The following is a 22,042-nucleotide window of genomic DNA, read 5'->3' as shown; positions in this document are numbered from 1 at the left end:
CGAGGCTCTTCTTCCTGTTAAGGACACTCTCACTGCAGCTGCTTGCCTGGCTCATTCTGTCCTTCTGGTTTCAGCTCACCAGACTACCCAGAGAGGCTTCCCGCAACTCCCCCACCTGAAACAGCTCCCCGGCCGCCCTCACCTCTGTGGTCTGTCCTGCTGCCTGTAAGCACTTGGCACCATCTACCATCACATCATCATTTATTTTCTGTTTCTCGTCCTGCCTCTCTCCTCTGGAGTCTATCTAAGCTTTCCAAGAGCAGAACTTCTTGTCTTATTCACGGCGGTCCTGCCAGTGCCCAGAGCAGCGCTGGAATATGACAGGTGCTCAGAAATACCTTCTGAATGAATGAATTCCACATCCTTCCAAGCCAGTGTTTCGAAAAGGTCTCTTCTCTTCCTGCCTGCCTGCTTTCCTGAGGCTCCCACACAGCCAGTTCCCACACCTGGATCTCCAGCACCACCCTCCATGACCTCTAGATTTGTGTATTCAGTTTTCGAATGGACATCCCCACTTGACTCCTTAGCTTTCCTGCAGACTTTTCTGTTCCAGGTGTCCATTGCTATGAACAAACTCCCGCAAACATAGAGGCTTGAAGCCTCAAATATCATGTGTTTTGCTCACAGATCTACGGTTGAAGCAGGTCCCAGGGAGGGCTTGTCTCTGCTCTTTGCAGTTCAGTGGGGGAGGTGCTGAGGCTGGGGGCAACTTGACATCTGGGGCTGGAATCTTCTGGAGGCTGGTCCTCTTGAATGGACAACAGGTGGCCTGGGCTCTTGGGTGGAAGTTCAGCTGGGACTGTTGGCCAGACACCTACACGCGGCCTCTCTGCGTGGTTCCTTGACCTCCTCACAGCACAGCGACTGGTGTGAGTGTCCTAGGAGGACCAGGCAGAGGCTATAGGCTTTTTTCCTGGCCGTGTCTCAGCAATCACATCGTGTCAATTCTGCCCTAGTCACAGACTCATGCACATTTTAAGGGGGAGGAATGTATACCCCACTTTTTGATGGAGGAGAGTTAACACGATATCATAAGAGAAGCATGTGTGGTGGGCATCTTGTTGTGGCCATCTCAGACAAAACCATCAACCCATCTTCCGTATTCCTTTTCTCACCACTCACCCAGCTCCCCATGCGGGTCACATGAACCTCGTCCTTGCCTCCTAGCTCACCCAGCGCATCACATCAGAGGGTTCTGTGGACCTCCTCTATTTCAACAGCTCTTTTATTCACCCCTACTTTGCACTCACTGACCATCACATTAGTGTCGACCTCCCTTAAGACTCATCTGAGCTGGTTGTAATCACCCAGCACGTCTTACATCACCCGTCTCCTCCCCATTCTGCTTCTCTCCCATGAGATACCAGAGTGAAGTTTAAGAATGAAAATTAGAGGGCTTCCCTGGTGGTCCAGTGGCTAAGACTCTGCATTTCCATTGCAGGGGGCCTGGGTTCGATCCCTGGTCAGGGACCTAGATCCTAAATGCTGCAACTGGGAGCTCTCATGCTGCAAGTAAAGATCCCACGTGCTGCACCTAACACCTGGCTTAGCTAAATAAATCAATATTCGAGAATGGAGATTGGGTCATGTTGCCCTCTCAGTGCCAGTCCTGCCTGGCATCTCACAGCCAGAGCGTGAGGCCAGAGGACAGGGCCGCCTGCCTTGCTCCTTCTGACTTGCCCAGTCTCCTCTCCTGGCCGGGGCCTGCTCTGCGTGGCCTCTCCCCCAGCCGTCCTCCACAGCAGCCCCACTTCCAGCCCCCTGTCTTGCTCTCGGGGAGCACGGCCTTGCATGGAAGTGTCGCTGTGTCCTCTAAGATTTTCCTGAGACCCTCAGCCTGTCACCCCCAACCAGCTGTCTATGTTCTGGGTCTCCAGTGTTAGCCCCGTTAAGTGGTCCCCTCCGGGGAGGTGGCTGTGGGCATTGTGAGCGAGAGGAACCCCAGCACCGGGCGCAGGCCCCGTGTCTGCACAGTGAGCAAGCTTCAGGGAAGGCGGGCGCTGGGGTGACGGCCGTGCAGCCCCTGGAAGGACGAAGAGTCCCTGGATACTGCTGCATCGCTTCTCCTGAGCTGAGGGCACCTGGAAGCTCTTCCCGGCAGGTGGGGGGCGCTGGTAGGTCCTCTGTCACCACCTCAAACAGAAGGCAGCTCAGTCCCCCTGCAGCTGTGAGCAGGCCCCTCGCGGCCTCTGGGAAGGTCCATGCTGGCACTTCGAATCTGTTGATATCGTCTGGTCCAGGTCACCCCAAGGCTAAGCCGTCACGTCCACGTGCCAGAAAGGTTCCACTGCTTGATGAAGAATTCTCGTTTCCAGGGAAACACCTAGAGTCACCCCCTTCGAGCCCCTGCTTGTGAATGATTTGACGAAAAATGCAGCAACGTTCAAGACATTTCACATGTCCAGAATTTACTGCGTAAGACAGAGGTACTAAATGGACTGTGGTCACCAAGATGAAAAGTGAATACATCGTTTAAAGATTTATGTGATGCTGGAGAGGGTGTGGAGAAAAGGGAACCCTGCTACACTGTCAGTGGGAATGTAAATTGGTGCAGTCCCTGTGGAAAACGGTATGGAGGTTCCTCAGAAAACTAAAAATGGGAGTTACCATGTGATTCAGCAATCCTACACCTGGGCGCATATCCGGACAAAACTATAATTCCAAAATTATACATGTGCCCCAGTGTTCATTGTAGCGCTGTTCACAATAGCCAAGAAATGGAAACAACCTAAACAACCTACATTTTATATATATATAGTGAGTGAGTGAGTGAAGTCGCTCAGTCGTGTCCGACTCTTTGCAGCCCCATGGACTATAGCCTACTACACTCCTCCATCTGGGGGATTCTTCAGACAAGAATACTGGAGTGGGTTGCCATTTCCTTCTCTAGAGGATCTTCCTGACCCAGGGATCAAACACAGGTCTCCTGTGTTGTAGGCAGACACTTTAACATCTGAGCCACCAGGGAAATCCTATATATATAAAACATATATATAGTCCTATATATACATATAAAAAATATATATCTATGGAGTACTACTCAGCTATAAAAAGGAATGAAATAATTCTATCTGCAGCAGCATGGATACAGCTAGAGATTATTATAGTAAGTGAAGTTAAGTCAGACAGAGAAAGACAAATATGCTTCACTTATATGTGGAATCTAAAACATGACAGAAGTGAACCCCTCTATGAAACAGAAATAGAATTATGGACATAGAGAACAAACTGATGGTTGCCGGGGGGTTGGGGGAGGGATGAAGAGGGAGGTTGGGGTGTGTAGATGCAAACTGGCGTATATAGAATGGGTAAACAGCAAAGTCCTACTGTATGGCACAGGGAACTATATTCAATATCCTGTGACAAACCGTAATGGAGGGGAATATAAGAAAAAGAATGTGTGTGTATATAAATATATAACTGAATCACTTTGCTGTACTGCAGTAATTAACCTAATATTTTAAATCAACTAATGCTTCAATCAAAAATAAATTAGAAAAAGGTTTATTTGTGATGGCATTAATTCTTAACTATGTTTTACACCAATATCCAGTGACATAGGTCCTTTCTAGGGAGGAATCTTTGCCATTTTCTTTCTTTCTAATGTTACTGCTATTGTCTATACTGATTGAAATGTGAATTTCAGAGGTGAAGGCAATGACTGCAGATCTGCCATTGCAGGTCATCTGCTTGTAAACCTAGATGTAATGGAAGAAATGCTGTTTTGGAAGTCTGCTGGGTCCTAGTACACCGCCAAATAGTTTCCATCATCGTAGCCTTAAGTGCGTCTAGTAAATAGCTCTCTCTCTCTCTCTCTCTCTCACAGCCACAACTGTTGCAAATCCAATACTGTCGTCCTTAGATGTTAAACGGATTTTATTTCAAAAAATTACCGAGAAAGGAGATGAGTTGAAGAGAGCCTTTCAGCTGCTCGACACCGCCAACAACATGACGGTGACCAAGAGTGAACTGCGGAGGGTCATCACAACCTTCCTGCTGCCTCTCACGAGAGAACAGTTTCAGGATGTTCTGGCTCAGGTATTGGGCGAAGGAGACTCGGAACCACCCGGTATGCAGCGGGGAGATGCAGGAGATGACGGGCATGTGACCTAGCCTGGCTTTCCCCGCTCTGTCCCACATAGAGTTTCATTTGTCACAGTTCAGTGAAGTCCTGGCAGGTTTGGGGCCATCACCATATGCTTGGGTCATGTTTTGCACGTAGCACTATTATAGTCATTCTCTTTTATTTTTCTAAGGCTTCCATATACACAATATTTGGGAGACTTCGCCTGGTGGTCCAGTGGCTAAGACTCTATACTCCCAATGCAGGGGGCTGGGTTCGATCCCTGGTCAGGGAACTAGACCACCCCACCCCCAGCATGTCACAACTAAGTTCACAAGTGTAACTAAAAATGACCCCATGTGTGGCAGTGAAGCTTGAAGATCTGCAAGTGTATCGCAACTAAGACCCCGTGCAACCAAATAAATAATTTAAAAAAAATAAAGAGTATTTGGTCAACATATATTGTGAAACTTAGTACTTATATTTGTTCTTACCTCAAGTGGTTATTGAGCACCTATTTTATGCTCCATCCAATGTAGAGCAACCAGTTTTCAGTTATTATTTATTCAAAAAATTTTTTTTTCTGTCTGCTCCTCTCCTCTCTTGGACATTTTGGTGTTGTCCTGAAGACTCTGGAGGCTCTGTTTATTTTTAAAAATATTTTTCCTATCTGTTTTGCAGATTGCATAATATCCATTGATCTATCTTCAAATTCACTGACTCTTTCTTAGCATCTTCATTCTGTTTTTAAGTCTATTCAGTAAATCTTTAACTTTAGATGTTGTATTTTTCAGTTCTAGAATTTCCATTTGGTTCTTTTTTATAATTTCTATTTATCTGCTTAGATTTATTGATTTTCTCTCAATTATGAACATATTTCTTTTAACTCGTTGAGCATATTTCAGATAGCTGCTTAAAAGTCCCTGTCTGGTAATTCTAATCTCGGGGTTGGCCTGTTTGATTTTTTTTTTTCTTGAGAAGGTCACGTTTCTCTGGTCCTTCATTTAAAAATTTTAAAAAAAGATTGTTTTTTAATTATCAAAGTATGATAGCACATTTAATGGAGACTTGAAACATACAGAACAAAGTTACATATAGTTTCACTATATATTATAATTATTTTTTCAGTTGATAAGTTAAAAATTTTAGTTGGAGTTTCAATATCAAGCTCTTAAAAATTAATATAATGAATAGACAGAAAAGTAGAAGGGGATAGTAGACCTGAAAAGCACTATGAACCAATTCAACATAATTAAGATTTATACAGTTTTCACACCACAGCAAGATACAAATTCTATTCAAGTTCCCATAGACTATATACCAGGGACATAAAACAAGGTGCAAAAATTTCATGGTCTAAAGGTTTTGAAATCATACTGTCCTCTTATCATTGTGGAATTATGTTGGAAATCAGTATCAAAAGATATTTGAAAATAACCCACATATTTTCAAATGCAATGTGTCCTTTACCAAAAGATCTTTGACTTAGCCCTTGAAGTTAAAAGACTGAAAAAATACAGAGGGTGATTGCAGAGAAGAAAGCATTTAAATGAGAAATTAATACCAAAATGATAAATTAATATCAAAGATACTTTAAAAACCCCATGTATTTGGAAATTAAATGTCCACTTTTAAATGATGGGTGTATCTAAGACGCCATAACATGGAAAATTAGAAAATAATTGTGACAATAAAAATGAAAAGAGAATTTATCAGAATTTGTTGCATGTAGCTGAAGCTGCTCAATGCAACTAAATGCAATGTGGAATCTTGAATTAGGTATGAAAACAAATAATTGGTCCTTCACTGTTGAGTGTATTTGAATTATATCCCAAACTAATGGTTTTCAACAGAAATATAATGTGAAGCACATATGTAATTTAAAATTTTCTGGTAGCTACATTACAAAGATAAAAAGAAGTGAAATTAATTTTAATAATATTTTTGTTTGACTAAAATCTCTCATTTCAACATGTAATCACTATTCAAAATTGGTGGTATAATATTTTACATTCTTTTCTGTGTACCAAGTCTGTAAGGCCTGGTGTGTACTTAATACTCAGAGCAGACCTCAATTCAGACACCACATTTCCATTAGAAATACTTTACCTGTATCTTATTATTTTTGTTCAGTCGCTCAGTTGTGTCCGACTCTTTGTCACTTCCTGAACTACAGCACGCCACACTTCCCTATCCTTTACTATCTACCGGAGTTTCCTCAAACTCTTGTCCATTGAGTTAGTGATGCTGTCCAACCATCTTATATTCTGTCACCCCCTTCTCCTCTTGCCCTCAATCTTTCTCGGCATCGGGGTCTTTTCCAATGAGTCGGGTCTTTTCCAATGCAACGACTCTTTGCATCAGGTGGCCAAAGTATTGTAGCTTCAGCATCAGTCGTTCCAGTGAATATTCAGGGTTGATGTCCTTTAGGATTGACTAGTTTGATCTTATTGCAGTCCAAAGGACTCTCAAGAGTCTTCCCCAGCACCACTGTTCGAAATTCTTTGATGCTTAGCCTTGTTTATGGTCCAACTCTCATATCCATACATGACTACTGGAAAGACCATAGCTTACTATATAGACTTTTGTCAGCAAAGTGATGTCCTACATTTTTTTTTTAAACCTGTATTGAAATTTCATAAGATTTGAAGTTGAAATGCTAATTTCACCTAGTCATTCCAAACATAAAAGTTTTCCAAAAATGGACTTAATTTTAGAATTTAGATTAATTAACATTAAAGGTAACAGTTCATTTCATTAGTTGCCCTGACCATGATCCATGTGCTTCCGAGCCGCATGTGGCTCTGGCTGTTGGTTACACAGTATGGTACCCTGGAGACCCTAGATTCTGTTATACTGACTCCTTCAGCTTTGAATGCCTTTGCTTTGGCAGGCAGTCAGCTTCCAAATTCTGTCTTGCCTGCAGCGGGCAGTCATTCATATCTTGGTTCAGCTCTTTTGTCTTTTTTGTTTTTTAATTATTTATTTTTAATTGGAGTATGGTTTCTTTATAATGTTGGTTTTGCCATGCATTAACATGAGTCAGTCATAGGAATACATATGTCCCCTCCCTCTCGAGCCTCCCTCCCAGCCTCCACCCCATCCCCCCCTGTTAGGTTGTCACAGAGCACTGGGTCGAGCTCCCTTTGTTATACGGCAGCTTCCCATTAGCTCTCTGTTTTACATGTGGTGGTGTATGCATTTCCACGCTGCTCTCTGAATTCGTCCCACCCTCTCCTTCCAAACTGTGTCCACAAGTCTGTTCTGTATGTCTGCGTCTCCATTCCTGCCCTGCAGATACGTTCGTCAGTACCATCTTTCTAGATTCTATATATATGTGTTAATATGCAATATTTTGTTTTTCTCTTTCTGACTTACTTCACTCTGCGTAATAGGCTTTAAGTTCATCCACCTCATTAAAACCGATTCAAATGCATTCTTTTTTTAACGGCCAAGTAACATTCCGTTGCATATATGTACTCCAGCTTCTTTCTCCATTCACCTGTTGATGGACGTCTAGGCCGCTTCCATGTCCTAGCTGCTGCAAATAGTGCTGCAGTAAGCACTGGGGCACATGTGTCTTTTTCAATATGCTTTCCTCAGGGTCTATGCCCAGTAGTGAGATTGTTGGGTCATGTGGTAGTTTCCTTGCTAGTTTTTAAAGGAATCTCCATACTGTTCTCCCTAGGGGCTGCATCACTTTCCATTCCCACCTCTTTTGTCTTTAGCTGGGACTCTTCGCGTGTGACCTGCACATGCGTGGTTCAGGCGTCACCTGGAACGTGGACAGAGTGTGTGCACGGAAGGTGGGGCTCCTCCTCTTTCCTCTTTCAGATCCCCCTCACATTGCTAATGGCTGTGGTTGCTTTGGGTTCAGTGTGTGGGTTCTTCAGGCCAGAAAGACAGTGGGGTTTTGATGGGGGTGGGGGGCAAATTTAGCTGCTTTGTGCTGGCCACTGACTGTGGACACTCAGGTTCAAAGTCATTCAGAACAGGAAACTCTGTACTTGTCCCTTCTTCTGAAATTTTAAAGGTTTTTCCTCCAAAACCTGCCTGCTTTCTTTCGCTCTCCAGAGCCTTTAGATAGTTCTTTTTTGGTATTTCAATGGGATGTTGACTGTGGGAGGTTAGTCTGTTAAGAGCTTTCTCTGCCACAACTTCTGCTACATTGTTTTTAAAAAACCAGTCCCAGAGTTAGGGACAAGTTGGAAGTATAGTGCAAAGAACAATTATTTTTCCTAAGCCATTTAGAAGGAGGCTGCTTCATTACCTCAAATATATCAGTGTTCAGTTCATTTCAGTCATTCAGTCGTGTCCGACTCTTTGCAACCCCATGAACTGCGCCATGCCAGCCCTCCCTGTCCATCACCAACTCCCAGAGTTTTCCCAAACTCATGTCCATTGAGTCAGTGATGCCATCCAACCCTCTCTCCTCTGTCATCCCCTTCTCCTCCTGCCTTCAATGTTTCCCAGCATCAGGGTCTTTTCAAATGAGTCAGCTCTTCCCATCAGGTGGTCAAAGTACTGGAGTTTCAGCTTCAACATCAGTCCTTCCAATGAACACTCAGGACTGATCTCCTTTAGGATGGACTGGTTGGATCTCCTTGCATGTTTCCTTAAAACCAGAACCCTTTTCTGTACTCCCACAATGCAACCATAATGGTAAAGACAGTAACATCAACTCACAACGACTGACTCAGCCCCGGGTCCAGGTCACAATCGTGCAGTGCATCTGGCAAGTCTCCTTTCAGCTGGACGTTTTTCAGTCTGTCCTTAGTTCTGAGGACTGTAGCACTTTCAAAATTGCAGACCCGTTATTTCGTAAAGTGTTCCCAACTTGAGTTTATCAGATGGTAGATGTTTCCCGATGGCTAGACTGAGGCCTGCATCTTTAGCAGGAATGTCGCAGAAGCCACACTGTGCTCATCTCATGACCTTTTATTAGGTTGCAGGTGACTTCAGCCTGTCCCATTACTGCTGCTGTTCACTGCGGTCACTCCATTAAGGTGGGAGCTGTCAGATCCCCTTTCTTTTTTCCAGTGGAATGTTCTTTACACACTTTGTAATTAATAAGCAATTTGTAGGAGAAATGTTCGAAGCTATGTGGATGTGGCATTCCTCACCAACTTCATATATTCTTTATTGTTTATGTATTTGCAGGGACTTGAGAGTTCCTGTTTCATTAAGTGGGTTATGATCCATTGCTTTCACAATTTATTTTGATATTTAAATTGTCCCTAATTTAGCCATGAGATCACCTTCATGCTGGTTTCTGTGTCCTTTTGACATGTCCCCATCATTTTTTGAGCACTTTCTGACTTCCTGATGCAAGATATTACAAGCTCGCCTGTGCGTTCCATGCTCAGTCCTGGAATCATCCATCTCTCCAAAGAGCTCTGGTTCTTTTTAGTGGAAAAAGGCATCCGGAATCTGGGATCTAGGCCCCAGGGCTGCTCATTGCTCCTGGATGTCATTGCTGCAGGCCCTCTAAGTAGGCAGAGCTCCAAGGGACATGTTCCATATTTTCATCTATCTATCTATCTATCTATCTATCTATCTATCTATACACACACACACACACACACACACACACACGTGCGTGCATGTGTGCTCGGTCACTCAGGCGTGTCCGACTGCGACCCCATGGACTGTAGCCCGCCAGTCTCCTCTGTCCACGGAATTGTTCAGGCAACAATACTGGAGTGGGTCGCCATTTCTTCCTCCAGGGGATCTTCCCAGCCCAGGGGTTAAACCCGCTTATTTCACTTATGTGAATATGCATCACCCGTCTCCCATCGCCAGCGCCCACACACCCAGGTGGACGCCCTCTGCCCGCCGTGTGGGTCTGCTCCCTGGCTCTGAACATGGCAGACACCGCGTGTCTCTGCCCCGTCTAATGACTGCAGGAGTGAACTGTGGGGGGATACAGGGAAGAAGAGGAGGGGAAGGAAGGTGAGGAGCTTTCCTCCTCTTCTTTTAAAAAATATTTCCCCTTTATTCACTTCCAGAATCTCGCAAATAATGTATATTGATTCTTTCACCTGTTACTATTTACTCTATCCACATTTTAAATAAAAGCTTTACTAAGATATAATTTATATATTATAAAGTTCACCATTGAACGATGGACGGGTTTGCGGGATTTTTTCAGTGACTTATTTATTATTTTTGGCTGTGCTGGTCCTCGTTGCTGCGCAGGCTTTTCTCTGGCTGCCGTGCGCGGGGCCACCCTGTAGTTGCGGGGCGGTGGCTTCTGGCTGCAGTGGCTTCTCCTGTCTCAGAGCACGGGCTTCAGGGCACTCGGACTTCAGGGGATGTGGCTGCTGGCTCAGCAGCTGCAGTGCCCAGGCTCTGGAGCACAGGTTCAGTAGTTGTGTTGCATAGGCTTAGTTGCTCAGAGGCTTCTGGAATCTTCCTGGACCAGGGATTGAACCGGTAACTCCTGTGCTGGCAGGCAGATTCCTTCCCACTGGGCCACCAAGGAAACCCTTGAGGTTTTTAATATATGCACACAGTGATTCACAATCACCACTATCTAATTCCAGAACATTTCATCATCCCTAAAAGAAACTTTTGTATTCATTCGCAGTTACTCCGCTCCCCCCATTCCCCTAATCCCTGACAGCCGTTAATCCACTCTGTGTCTTAATAGATTGTGTAGTTGGGCTATTTCATAAAAAGGAATAATATAGTATAGGATCTTTTGTGTGTGACTTCTTTCACTCAGCGTAATGTTTAGTTCTGCTAAACATCCATGCAGCATGGATTAGCACTTCATTCCTTGCTATGACTGTGTAGTATTCCACAGCATGGAGACAACAGTTTCTTCATCATCGGTTGCTGGACCTTTGTGTTGGCTCCACGTTTCGGCTTCTGCGAACAGTGCTGCTGGGAACTTTGACGTACGGGTTTTCGTGTGGACATATGTTTTCACTTCTCTTGGGCACATACCTAGGAGTGGGAGTGCTGTCTCGTGTGGTAATGTTCTCTTGCTTTTAAAGAACATTTGTCCTCACAAACATTGCATCAGTTTCATCACAAGCTTGATTGAACTGATCTTTTCTTTATACCAAATGGAAAGTGAAGATATTATTTCCTGCTAATGTCTCCCTATATTCATGATCTAATGTTAATTTAAAATTTTGACAGCCTCCCAAGCTAATCAGCTATGCAGGAAGAGGAAAAGCACAGAAAATGTGAAATGTGTATCCACTTTTTTAAAAGCGACATCTGTTTTAAAAAGAAGCCACTGAGAGCTGTAGAACTTCAGAGCCTTTACATAACAGGTTCTGGTGGTCTGTCTTATAATCAGTGTGTGTTTCTAGAACCTTGAGCTCCCGTGACCCTTGGATGAACCCAGGAGACTGGAGTGTGGTGCCTTCACAGGAGGCCAGGTTCACGGGGAGAGCAGGGCAGGGCTTATTCGCCTAATCCTGGCCTTCACAGGGTGTGTGACTTTTCCAAGTCCTTTAGCGACTAATCCATGTGCTGACACCCAACTTTCTTTTTCAATAGTTAATACAAGCCTAACTGGCAATGTATAAAGCTGGTAAAATAGTTCATGGAAATCTCACCCTTAAAATTAGAAAAGAGGGGGCTTCCCTGGTGGGTCAGTGGTGAAGAATCCGCCTGCCAGTGCAGGAGACACGGGCTCCATCCCTGATCTGGGAAGATCCCAGCCGCCGAGGAGCATCAGCCCATGCTCCATGACTGCTCGGCCTGTGCTCTAGAGCCCTGGAGCAGCAGCTGCTGAGCACACGAGCTGCAGCTTCTGGAACCCTCTCACCCCAGAGCCTGTGCTCCACAACAAGAGACGCCACCTCCACGCAAAGCCTGCTCACCACAACTCGGAGAAAAGCCCCCCGGCAACCAAGACCCAGTACAGCCAAAAACAAAGTAAATAAAAATTTACAAATGCATTAAAAATTAGAAAAGAGTTTTCCAGTTATAGTGAATTTACTTTAGCTGTAATTTTATCTCAAGAACCGTGTCAAGAATGTTTGAATGTCAGGGTGATGATAGATGAGGCATTGTTTGTTAGCTACCCTGTACCTTAGTTTCATTAATAGTGATATGATATATTTTTTTTAATGTGCCTCAGTCTGTGAATATCAATATAAATTAAACACTTTAAAAGAAGTCGCACCGGTTACTAGATGCCAGAGAAGGAAAAAGTTCTATTCTGGTGCTGGTGGTTGTGCCAAGGAAAGAGAAACCTTGGAAGGTTCTCATCAACATGCTGGATGGATTCACAAACTGTGCTTCGCCAGCTGCAGTCTAAGAATTTGCTTCCAGTGATTCATCAGTGGACGGTTTTGAGTCTCAAGACATTTTTGCCAGAATCGCAAATCCGGAGAAGTGAATCCTTAGCCGAGCCTTTCCTTTTAGACTGGATCCTTGAGCTTAGTTTGGAAACTAGTTATTGCAAAAATGTATCTGCCACCTTAGAATTTGCATCAAATCACAAATAGTACTTGTGTTCTTCCCTGGAGAATTCCATGGACAGAGGAGCCTAGTAGGCTGCAGCCCATGAGGTCACAGAGAGTTGCGACATGACAGAGCGACTTTCACTTCACTTCACAAGTAGCAATGGTTTTCCCAGGTGGTGCTAGTGGTAAAGAACCCACCTGCCAGTGAGACATAAGAGGAGTGGGTTCAATCCCTGGGTCTGGAAGATCCCCTGGAAGAGGAGGGCATGGCAACCCACTGCAGTGTTCTTGGCTGGAGGATCCCCATGGACAGGGGAGCCTGGCAGGCTACAGTCCACGGGGTTGGAAAGAATCGGACATGACTGAAGCGACCTAGCACGCACGCACATGTAGCAATATGAAATGTGACTAAAACCTCAGCAGTTGATGGACTTTTTTTTTCTTTTTTGTCGACAAGGTGGTTAGTGTAGTGAGATGAGCTTGGCCTTTGGAGCCGCAGATTTCTGTGAGTCCGTGGCAGCGCTGTGCAGGGCGGTCATTCCTCTGCTCTGTGAAGTGTGGAAGGTTTCAGCTTCCTCAGAAGGTGGTGTGGGGCTGGATGAGTTAAAACCAAGAGCGGTGCCTGTGCCTGTTTATGAAGTATGAGCTCCTTCAATGTCAGCTTCTTCCCTTCTGCGTTAACTCTTATCACTGCTAAGACCAGGAGGGCATCCAGTCTGGGAAACTGCACGTTTAATCTGTCCTTGCCCTTCTTCTGTGGGACGAGGAACCTTTGAGGTGCCTACCCAAGTGATAGCTACTGAAAACCACCCTATCAGAAGTCAGAGTCCTGGTGTCCTTTCCAGGAAAAGGCTTTGCAGAGGCCCACCCTGGGAGCCACTCTCCCCCCGGCCCCATGTCCTAGTTAAACAGTAAAGGGAAATGTGTCCTTTAGGGAAGACCGAGATAACCGTGCTAGGCTTTGAGGCTGGAATTTTAAGGGCTAAGTAAATATCAAACTTGGTTGTACGGGTTCGGGAGCCGTTCAGCTGTGTGGGAGATTGTACTTGTGTATTTTGCATGAAGCTTAAAAAAAGTATATTTGTATTGATTGTGTATTTATTTTAATTTTAGTTTCACATGCTTTCTGGGGAAATAATTTTTTCACATTTTTTAAAAAATTGACTTTTTATTTAAAAGTAATTTCAAGCCTCCAGCAAGTTTGTAAAGGAAAGTCTGGTACAAATAACGGCCATTTACCCTTCCCCAGGTTTGTCGATTGTGAACATTTAGCCTCATTTGCTTCTCCTGTAATCTTTCATTTCCTCTGTGCACGTATGCAAGCTATATATATACGAAATACACAAATAACGTGTATGTAATTTTTTCAACCATTTAAGAGGAACTTGCTTATACTAATGGTTCTTTCTTTATTTCTTGGCTGTGCTGGGTCCTCATTGCTATACACGGGCTTTCTCCCGTTGCAGCGAGCAGGGGCCATGGAGGGCCTCTCATTGCGGTGACTTCTCTTGGTGTGGAGCCTGGGCTCTGGGCTCTGGGCTTCTGTAGTTGCGGCTCTCAGGCTCGAGAGCAGAGGTTTCAGCAGCTGTGACACGCGGGCTTAGATGCCCCACAGAACGTGGACTCTGCCTGGACCAGGGCTCGAACCCGTGTCCCCTGCACTGGCAAGCAGATTCCCAGCCACTGGACGGCCAGGGAGGTCCTGCTATCGGTCCTTTACTTCTAAATACTCCAGTGTGTATTTCCTCAAGAGTAAGAACTGTTCTCTCACCTAATCACAGTATAGTTACCACCTTCGGTAAACACTGAGGCAGTAATGCTTTTATTTAATCAGGATTCCGTGTTAACCCGCCTGGCCCAGTGACGTCCTTTGTAGAATTTTAGATTAAAATGACTTTTTTTCTACCTTAAAAGCGTATGGAGAGGCCACATGGCACTCAGGGGGCAAACTGTGCTGTGGCCGCAGACTCGTGGGAAGTATGTATTTACACACACACACACACACACACACACACACACATAAATACACATGTAAAATATGTTAGAATATGTTTCTGCTACTGTTACTTTATCTTTTTAAAAAACATTTATTTATTTGGCTGAGCCCGGTCTCAGTTGAGGCATGTGGGATCTAGTTCCCTGACCAGGGATGGAGCCTAAGCCCTCTGCATTGGGAGCGAGGAGTCTTAGCAGGGACCAGCAGGGAGGCCCCTACTTCATCTTTTAGAAAGACCTGTTGTTGTTGTTGTTGTTGCTCAGTCGCTCAGCTGTACCCAACTCTCTGCGACCCCACGGACTACAGCACACCAGCCCTTCACTGTCTCCCTGAGTTTGCTCAAACTCGTGTGGATTGAGTCAGTGAGGCCATCCAGCCATCTCATTCTCTGCCGTCCTCTCCTCCTCCTGCCCTCAGTCTTTCCCAGTTCGATGGACCTAGATTTTAGCTAATTCTGCAGAGGGCTCGGTGGCTTTTAGTTGAGCACAGACGGGCATTCTGGCGTGTATGCTGCTTGTTCTTGGTTTGCTGAGGGTGCCTGTCAACTCAGACACCTGGGCTGAGTAGCTGGAAGCGTTACTGGAATGCCCACTCTGCCCAGAGTGTCCTGCCTGCATCGCGAAGCCGGCTGTGCTGTCCATGGCTCGGCCCTGAACTCGCTAATGAGCTGTCATTCTTCTTGTTCGGGTGTAGATCCCCCTCACCAGTTCTGGGGCCGTTCCGTACCTTGTATTCCTGTCCAGATTTGGAGGAATTGACCTGAATATCAATGTTATAAAGAGGTAAGTTTTTTTTTCCCCTCACATGAAAATGTGAAGCTTGAAGTGATACGAGATAGGACACAAGCACTTTAGAGCTAACTGTGTCAGGAGGTACAGTCCTCAGGCCAGAAACTTACTTAGAGAAGATTCTGCTGCCTAAATGGGATGTTTCAGGGTTAGAGAAATAATATTGTATTCAAAGTGGAGACACAGCAAATTAAAACCAGACCAACGTGTTTTTCACAAGTGGTGCTAGTGGTAAAGAATCTGCCTGCCAATGCAGGAGATGCGGGGAACTGGGGTTTGATCTCTGGGTTTGGAAGATCCCCTGGAGAAGGAAATGCAGCCCACTCCAGTATTCTTGCCTGGGATATCTCTTGGACAGAGGAGCCTGGCGGTCTACAGTCCATGGGGTCACAAAGAGTCAGATACAGCTGAGCACACCCAGCACAACGTATTTCATATGTGATGCCTTTCATATTTGGAAATAAGGAATTTAATTTTCTTTTTTTTTGCCACATGGCAAGGCTTGTGGGATCTTAGTTCCCCAGCCAGGGATTGAACGTGGGCCCTGGCGTTGAAAGCAGCACATCCTAACCACTGGACCACTAGGGAATTCCTTGGAAGTAAGGGATTTAAATTCTGAAGTAAGAGTATTAAGATGCCACATTTTAAATTTGTTTTTTCCATACATTTTTAGTGTCTTTCATTGGCTAGTGATCATATTTTTGTAGCTTGAAATGAAAAAATTTTTAGAAGATCTTTGTATGAGGTCCTCATAGCTGTAGCCTGAGCCTGGGGCTCGTTTGCCTTATCTGTAAAATGAGAGCGCTGGAGCCTGAACTTTACTGTCTCTGTCAGCTATAGAATCCTTTGATTCTAGTGTGCAATGTAGGAAATATTGTTTTAGAGTAGGAAAATTATTGACTCAGATTATTCTGACTCTAAATGAGTAAGCTTATTTTCTCAGGAATTGTGTAAACAATTATAAGAGAATTAAACTTGGTTCTGAAATATTAGCACATTCTGGTGGTGTGACTTTCATGATTGCAGCCGTCTTGGATGTAGCTGAGTTGTGAGAATTAGTGCAGCCGTGCAGAGACGGGAGGGGGATTGCTGGTTACGGGGTGGAGTTTCTGTTTGCTAGGTGAGCAAGTCCCAGAGATCCCGTGCACAGCAGTATGGATATATTCACATTACTGAAAGTGAAATTCGCCCACTCGTGTCCGACTCTTTGTGACCCCATAGACTATACAGTCCATGGAATTCTCCAGGCCAGAATACTGGAGTGGGTAGCCTTTGCCTTCTCCAGAGGGTCTTCCCAGCCCAGGAATCGAACCAGGGTCTCTTGCATCGCAGGTGGATTCTTTACCACCTGAGCAAGCTGTTCAGTAAAAATGACCGAGATGGTAACTAGTGTCCTTTCCTGGTGGCTCTGATGGTGAAGGAGTCTGCCTGCAGTGCAGGAGACCTGGATTTGATCCCTAGGTTGGGAAGATCACCTGGAGAAGGAAATGGCAACCCACTCCGGTATCCTTGCCTAGAGAATTCCATGGCTAGAAGAACCTGGCAGGCAGCAATCCATGGGGTCACAAAGAGCCAGACACAACTGAGCGACTAACACTTAAAAAAAAAAATTGGTGCAGCAGCTCCACCAAGAATGACAAAGTATTATCTTCTCCAGGGTCTGGGACTTGTGATCTGCTGATGCTCTCTGTAAGTGATGAGCTAGGATAACTTCCAGACTCATTCAGAAGAACGAGAAGAACGACTGGTCGTTTTATAGGCATATTCATACTCTTGACCTAATAAAACCATCCCCATCTGGGGGATAAGTAACATAATTTGAATACTCTTTGCTGAAAAATCTCAACAGTTGGGGAAAACTAAAAGCAGGAGAGTTCTTTTTTGTTTTTAATTGTGAAACCTCAGTCTAATAATTCGTGATGAAAAGTATCATACATTACTTTCTTAAACACAGAAGACTGAACATCTAAAGTAAACTAGGAAGATTTCCAGCTTACTCCTAAAGCTAAACTCTCTTCGTGGTTTAAGTCCATGTGTCAGAGTGAATAGAAAATTCTGTTTCTAGTACTGTGGTAGGCTACCTCCATGAGCAACGCTTTCACTCAAAACAACTAAAATGGTGGATAAAAGGTAAAATATTTTAACGCGTTACTGAGCTGGCAAGAAAGGAAGTAATTCTTAGAGGCTAAGCATGCAGCAAGAACTGGAATATAGAGAAGTTTTGTATAAAGACAGTTTTTGCCGTGAAGTATTGGCCAAATCTTGGTGAATGGGTGTTTCAGTTTTGTTGGGTCTTTGGAGTGAAAGCGATAAGAGACAGAGCCTAGAGGGTCTATCCAGGGTGGAAAAACTGAAGAGGAGACCAGTACGTGTACAGTGGGGACCCGTATACCCTCTTGTAAGGATAATTATCAAAGTATAAAACTGTATGACAGAAACCTACCTATTTCAAACACTGGCATTGGGTGAATAGAGGAAAGATTGTAATCACAAGTCAATTTTAATGAAGATCTGTACCTAAAATAATGCTCCCTGTGTGGTCTGAAAAGTCTCAGGCTAGGAATTTACTTAAAACTGGTCCTGGAATGGGTGTGCCTTTCAAGGGAGGAATACATCTACAACATAGCCCTTAAAGAAAACCACAGATAAAGTGTCACACAGAAAATCTTGAAGACATATGAAGAGACAAAAAATGAGGACCACAAACAAATGGAAATCATATCCAGTAGAATCAGATCTCCAAACACTTGCAGTGTTGGAACTATCAGATACAGAATCTAAAACCAGTGTTTTAATATCTTCAAAGAAATTAAAGAATGGATTCAATATATGAATGCAAAACAATAGAGGCAACAAAAATAAAGATTTGAAGAAGTACAAAATGGAACTGCTAGCACTGAAAGATAAAAAATACTGTAGAATAAAATTTTAGTGGATAGGTGAAAATAGTGGATTCAACACAGCTGAAAAGAGCATTAGTGGAGTGGAAAACAGATCTGAAGGTAGTATGCAGAATGCCGCACAGAAACAAGGGGAGATACAGAACATGGACAACAGGTGTAAGAGACATGGGAGGTGGGAAGAGAAGGCCCAATAATACTTCTTGTTGGATTTCCAGATATGTAAGAGAAAGAGTAGGACAGGGACTAAATTTGAAAAGGTAATGGTTTAGAATCTCAAGCCAGATAAATAAAAAGGGATGCCTGTCTAGACATATCACAGAGAAATTGTAGAACATTAAAATCAAAGAGAAAATATTTAAGGCAATGAGAAGAAAAATGGGGTTGACTCCAGAGGAGTGACAATTAGACTGACACTGATGTCTCAACAGTGACAACGAAAGGCATGAGATTGTGGGAGAAGCTCTTCCGTGTGCTGAGCTAAAATATTTGCCTTCCTAGATTTTTTTTTTTTAAAGCTATACTTGTAAGAATAAGAATGAGAGCTCCTTCTATGGGAACCCCTGGCTGCCTTTCCTCTTCTTGCCATGGTGTCTGCTCGCCCACTGGGATCAGAGTATTTGGAAAAGGGATCCACGTCTCGTACCTTTGCCTGTGATGTTCAAGGTTACCTTTTACCTCCAACTCATAAACTTTCTTCACACTGACTTGTAGAAAAACGAAGCAGCCTTTGCATTGGATTATCCTTCCCAAGTGGCTCAGTGGTAAAGAACCTGCCTGCCAAAGCAGGAGACACAGGAGATGCGGGTTCCATCTCTGGGTCGGGAAGATCCCCTGGGGAGGGCATGGCAACCCACTCCAGTATTCTTGGCTGGAGAATCCCATGGAAAGAAGAGCCTGGCGGGCTACAGTCCATGGGGTCGCAAAGAACTGGACACGACTGAGCAACTGACACTCTCACTTTCAAAGGTTTGGATAGTGTCTTTGAATTTCTGAAGATTAAAGACAACAAGAAACATTTAAAAAAAGTCTGAGGATTAAATAACGACATTTCAGACAAAAACTGAGATGGTTCATGTCCTGCAGATCTTGACTAGGGAAATAATAAAAGATGTGCTAACAGCGAAAAGCAGGTGATCCCACAGAAACTGCAAGGCCCTCTGTGATCTGGCTGGCCTCCCTGATGGGACTCTGCTGCTCTGCTCTTGTTCACTGTGTTCCCAAACTGATGACGTTGTTGTTGCTCCCATCTTAGCACGTTTGACTGGTGGTTCCCAGTGTCTGCAATGCTTCCACCAGATCAGCCTGTAGGTCACTACACCCTTGAGGCTAACACACAAGTGTGACTTTCTCAACATAGAACATGAGCTCCACAAGGGCGGGCAGCTTCATCCATCTGGCTTATTGATGTATTCCAGGTCCCTAGGAGAGTGCTTGGCACAGATCAGGTGCTTAATGTGCTTCCCAGGTGGCTCAGTGGTAAAGGATCTGCCTGCCAATGCAGGAGACACCGGAGACACGGGTTTGATCCCTGGGTTGGGAAGATCCCCTGGAGTAGGAAATGGAACCCACTCCAGGATTCTTGCCTGGGAATACCCATGAACAGAGGAGCCTGGTGCGCTACAGTCCATGGGGTGGCAAAACAGTTGGAAATGACTTAGTGACTAAACTGCAACAAGAAAGGTGCTTAATATATATTCATTGAGTAAGAGGTTGCAAAAACACCAACTGAAGTGAAATGAAGTGAAAAGTTGCTCAGTTGTGTCTGACTCTTTGCGACCCATTTATAGTCCTAGGCCAGAATACTGGAGTGGGTAGCCTTTTCCTTCTCCAGGGGATCTTCCCAAACCCAGGGATCAAACCCAGGTCTCCCCCATTGCAGGCAGATTCTTTACCAGCTGAGCCACAAGGGGAAGCCCAATGACAACCAACAAAGGACACCTATAGTCAACAGCCTGAATGACTCTCATGGATGTAACGCTGAGTGAAGGAGGAAGAAATGAACAAATACTTCTGTTCACACGTGAAGTTCAAAACCAGGCAAACTGAACTGTTTTGTTTAAGGATACATACCTAGGTGGTAAACTTGTAAGAAGATAAAAGATAAATGTAAATGAAGATAAAAGTATGTCAAGGCTGTTTATTATCACCTTGCTTATTTAACTTTTACTCAGAGTACATCATGTGAAATGCTGGGCTGGATGAAGCACAAGCTGGAATCAAGATTGCTGGGAGAAATATCAATAACCTCAGATATGCAGATGACACCACCCTTATGGCAGAAAATGAAGACCTAAAGAGCCTCTTGATGAAAGTGAAAGAGGAGAGTAAAAAGTTGGGTTAAAGCTCAACATTCAGAAAACTAAGACCATGGCATCTGGCCCCATCACTTCATGGCAAATAGATGGGAAAACAAAAGAAACAGTGGCAGACTTTGTTTTGGGGGGCTCCAAAATCGCTGCAGATGGTGACTGCAGCCATGATATTAAAAGACACTTACTTTTTGGAAGAAAAGTTATGACCAACCTAGACAGCATATTAAAAAGCAGAGACGTTACTTTGCCAACAAAGGTCCGTTTAGTCAAAGCTATAATTTTTCCAGTAATCATGTATGGATGTGAGAGTTAGACCATAAGGAAAGCTTAGCGCTGAAGAATTGATGCTTTTGAATTGTGGTGTTGGAAAAGACTCTTGAGAGTCCCTTGGACTGCAAGGAGATCCAACCAGTCCATCCTAAAGGAAATCAGTCCTAAATATTCACAGGAAGGACTGATGCTGAGGCTGAAACTCCAGTGCTTTGGCCACCTGATGTGAAGAACTGACTCACTGGAAAAGACCCTGAGAGTGGGAAAGATTGAAGGCAGGAGGAGAAGGAGACAACAGAGGATGAGGTGGTTCGATGGCATCACCAACTCAAGGGACATGAGTTTGAGCAAGCTCCAGGAATTGGTGATGGACAAGTAAGCCTGGTGTGCCACATTCCATGGGGTCACAAAGAGTTGAACACAACTGAGTAAGAGAACTGAAAAGGAAATGATATCCTAAGTGCTAGGAGAGTGGTTACTACGAGGAGGAGAGAAAATATTTAAACTAGAAAAGGGCAGATGGGGCCTCTTTGTGTTTGACTCTAATTCTTTAAAAATTATTTTTTAAAATTGTATTTATTTATCTGTTTTTGGCAGTGCTGGGTCTCTGTTGCTTCATGAGCTTTTCTCCAAGTTGCATCGAGAGGGGTCTGCTCTCTAGTTGTGATGTGTGGGCTCCCATTGTTGTGGAGCACAGGTCCTGGGCAGTGGGCTTCAGTGGCTGCAGCTCCCGGGCTCGAGAGCAGACTCAGCAGCTGGGACACACAGGCTCAGCTGCTCCGCGGCATGTGGGATCTTCCCGGACCGGGGATCAAACTCGCTTCTCGTGCGTTGGCAGGCAGATTCTTTACCTCTGAGCCACCAGGGAAGCCCCAGCTCTAATTCTTAATTTGAGAAATTGTTAAACAGATGTTTGCCTTAATTGTAAGCAAACTATGCATATGTGCTCTACATACTTTTCTGGGTCAAGGTTACATCTCATAATAACAATTTTTTTTCATAATAACAATTTAAAGCAATAAATTTAATAAACAGATTAGATGCAGCCAAAGAAATAAGTGAAGTGGAAGATCGGTCAGAAAACATTAGGCAGAATATAGCACAGACACAGAACATGTAGCTGGAGCTCTTACAAAGAGTGGCGAGAGATGGGACGGGAGTAACAGACAAAGAGACCACGGACCGGCCCAGACCACTGACGGACGGTACTGTCCTGTGGATCCAAGAAGACAAGTCTCCAACAAGACTTAAAACAGAGGTAGGGGCAAAACCCCAAGGACC

The 22,042-nt window shown here is 44.4% G+C and overlaps 1 protein-coding gene and 1 non-coding gene across 2 annotated transcripts in view; both read left to right on the top strand.

Annotated features, from left to right (window-relative positions):
- The window catches only part of EFCAB6 (EF-hand calcium binding domain 6), a 242,193-nt gene that overhangs the window by 26,089 nt on the left and 194,062 nt on the right, over positions 1 to 22,042 (top strand). The window contains exons 4-5 of the mRNA XM_065924192.1: positions 3,827 to 4,038; positions 15,182 to 15,270. Of these exons, the coding sequence (XP_065780264.1) occupies positions 3,827 to 4,038; positions 15,182 to 15,270 (301 nt within the window). The remainder of the gene's footprint in view (positions 1 to 3,826; positions 4,039 to 15,181; positions 15,271 to 22,042) is intronic.
- Positions 1,399 to 1,471, top strand: TRNAG-UCC (transfer RNA glycine (anticodon UCC)). Its single transcript has one exon. It is a non-coding gene; the product is annotated as a tRNA-Gly (tRNA).

Source organism: Muntiacus reevesi, chromosome 1, assembly GCF_963930625.1.
Source record: "Muntiacus reevesi chromosome 1, mMunRee1.1, whole genome shotgun sequence".
In the NCBI taxonomy this organism is placed as follows: domain Eukaryota; kingdom Metazoa; phylum Chordata; class Mammalia; order Artiodactyla; family Cervidae; genus Muntiacus; species Muntiacus reevesi.
The sequence above is the reverse complement of the archived record's forward strand: the minus strand, read 5'-3'. Positions and strand labels throughout refer to the sequence as shown.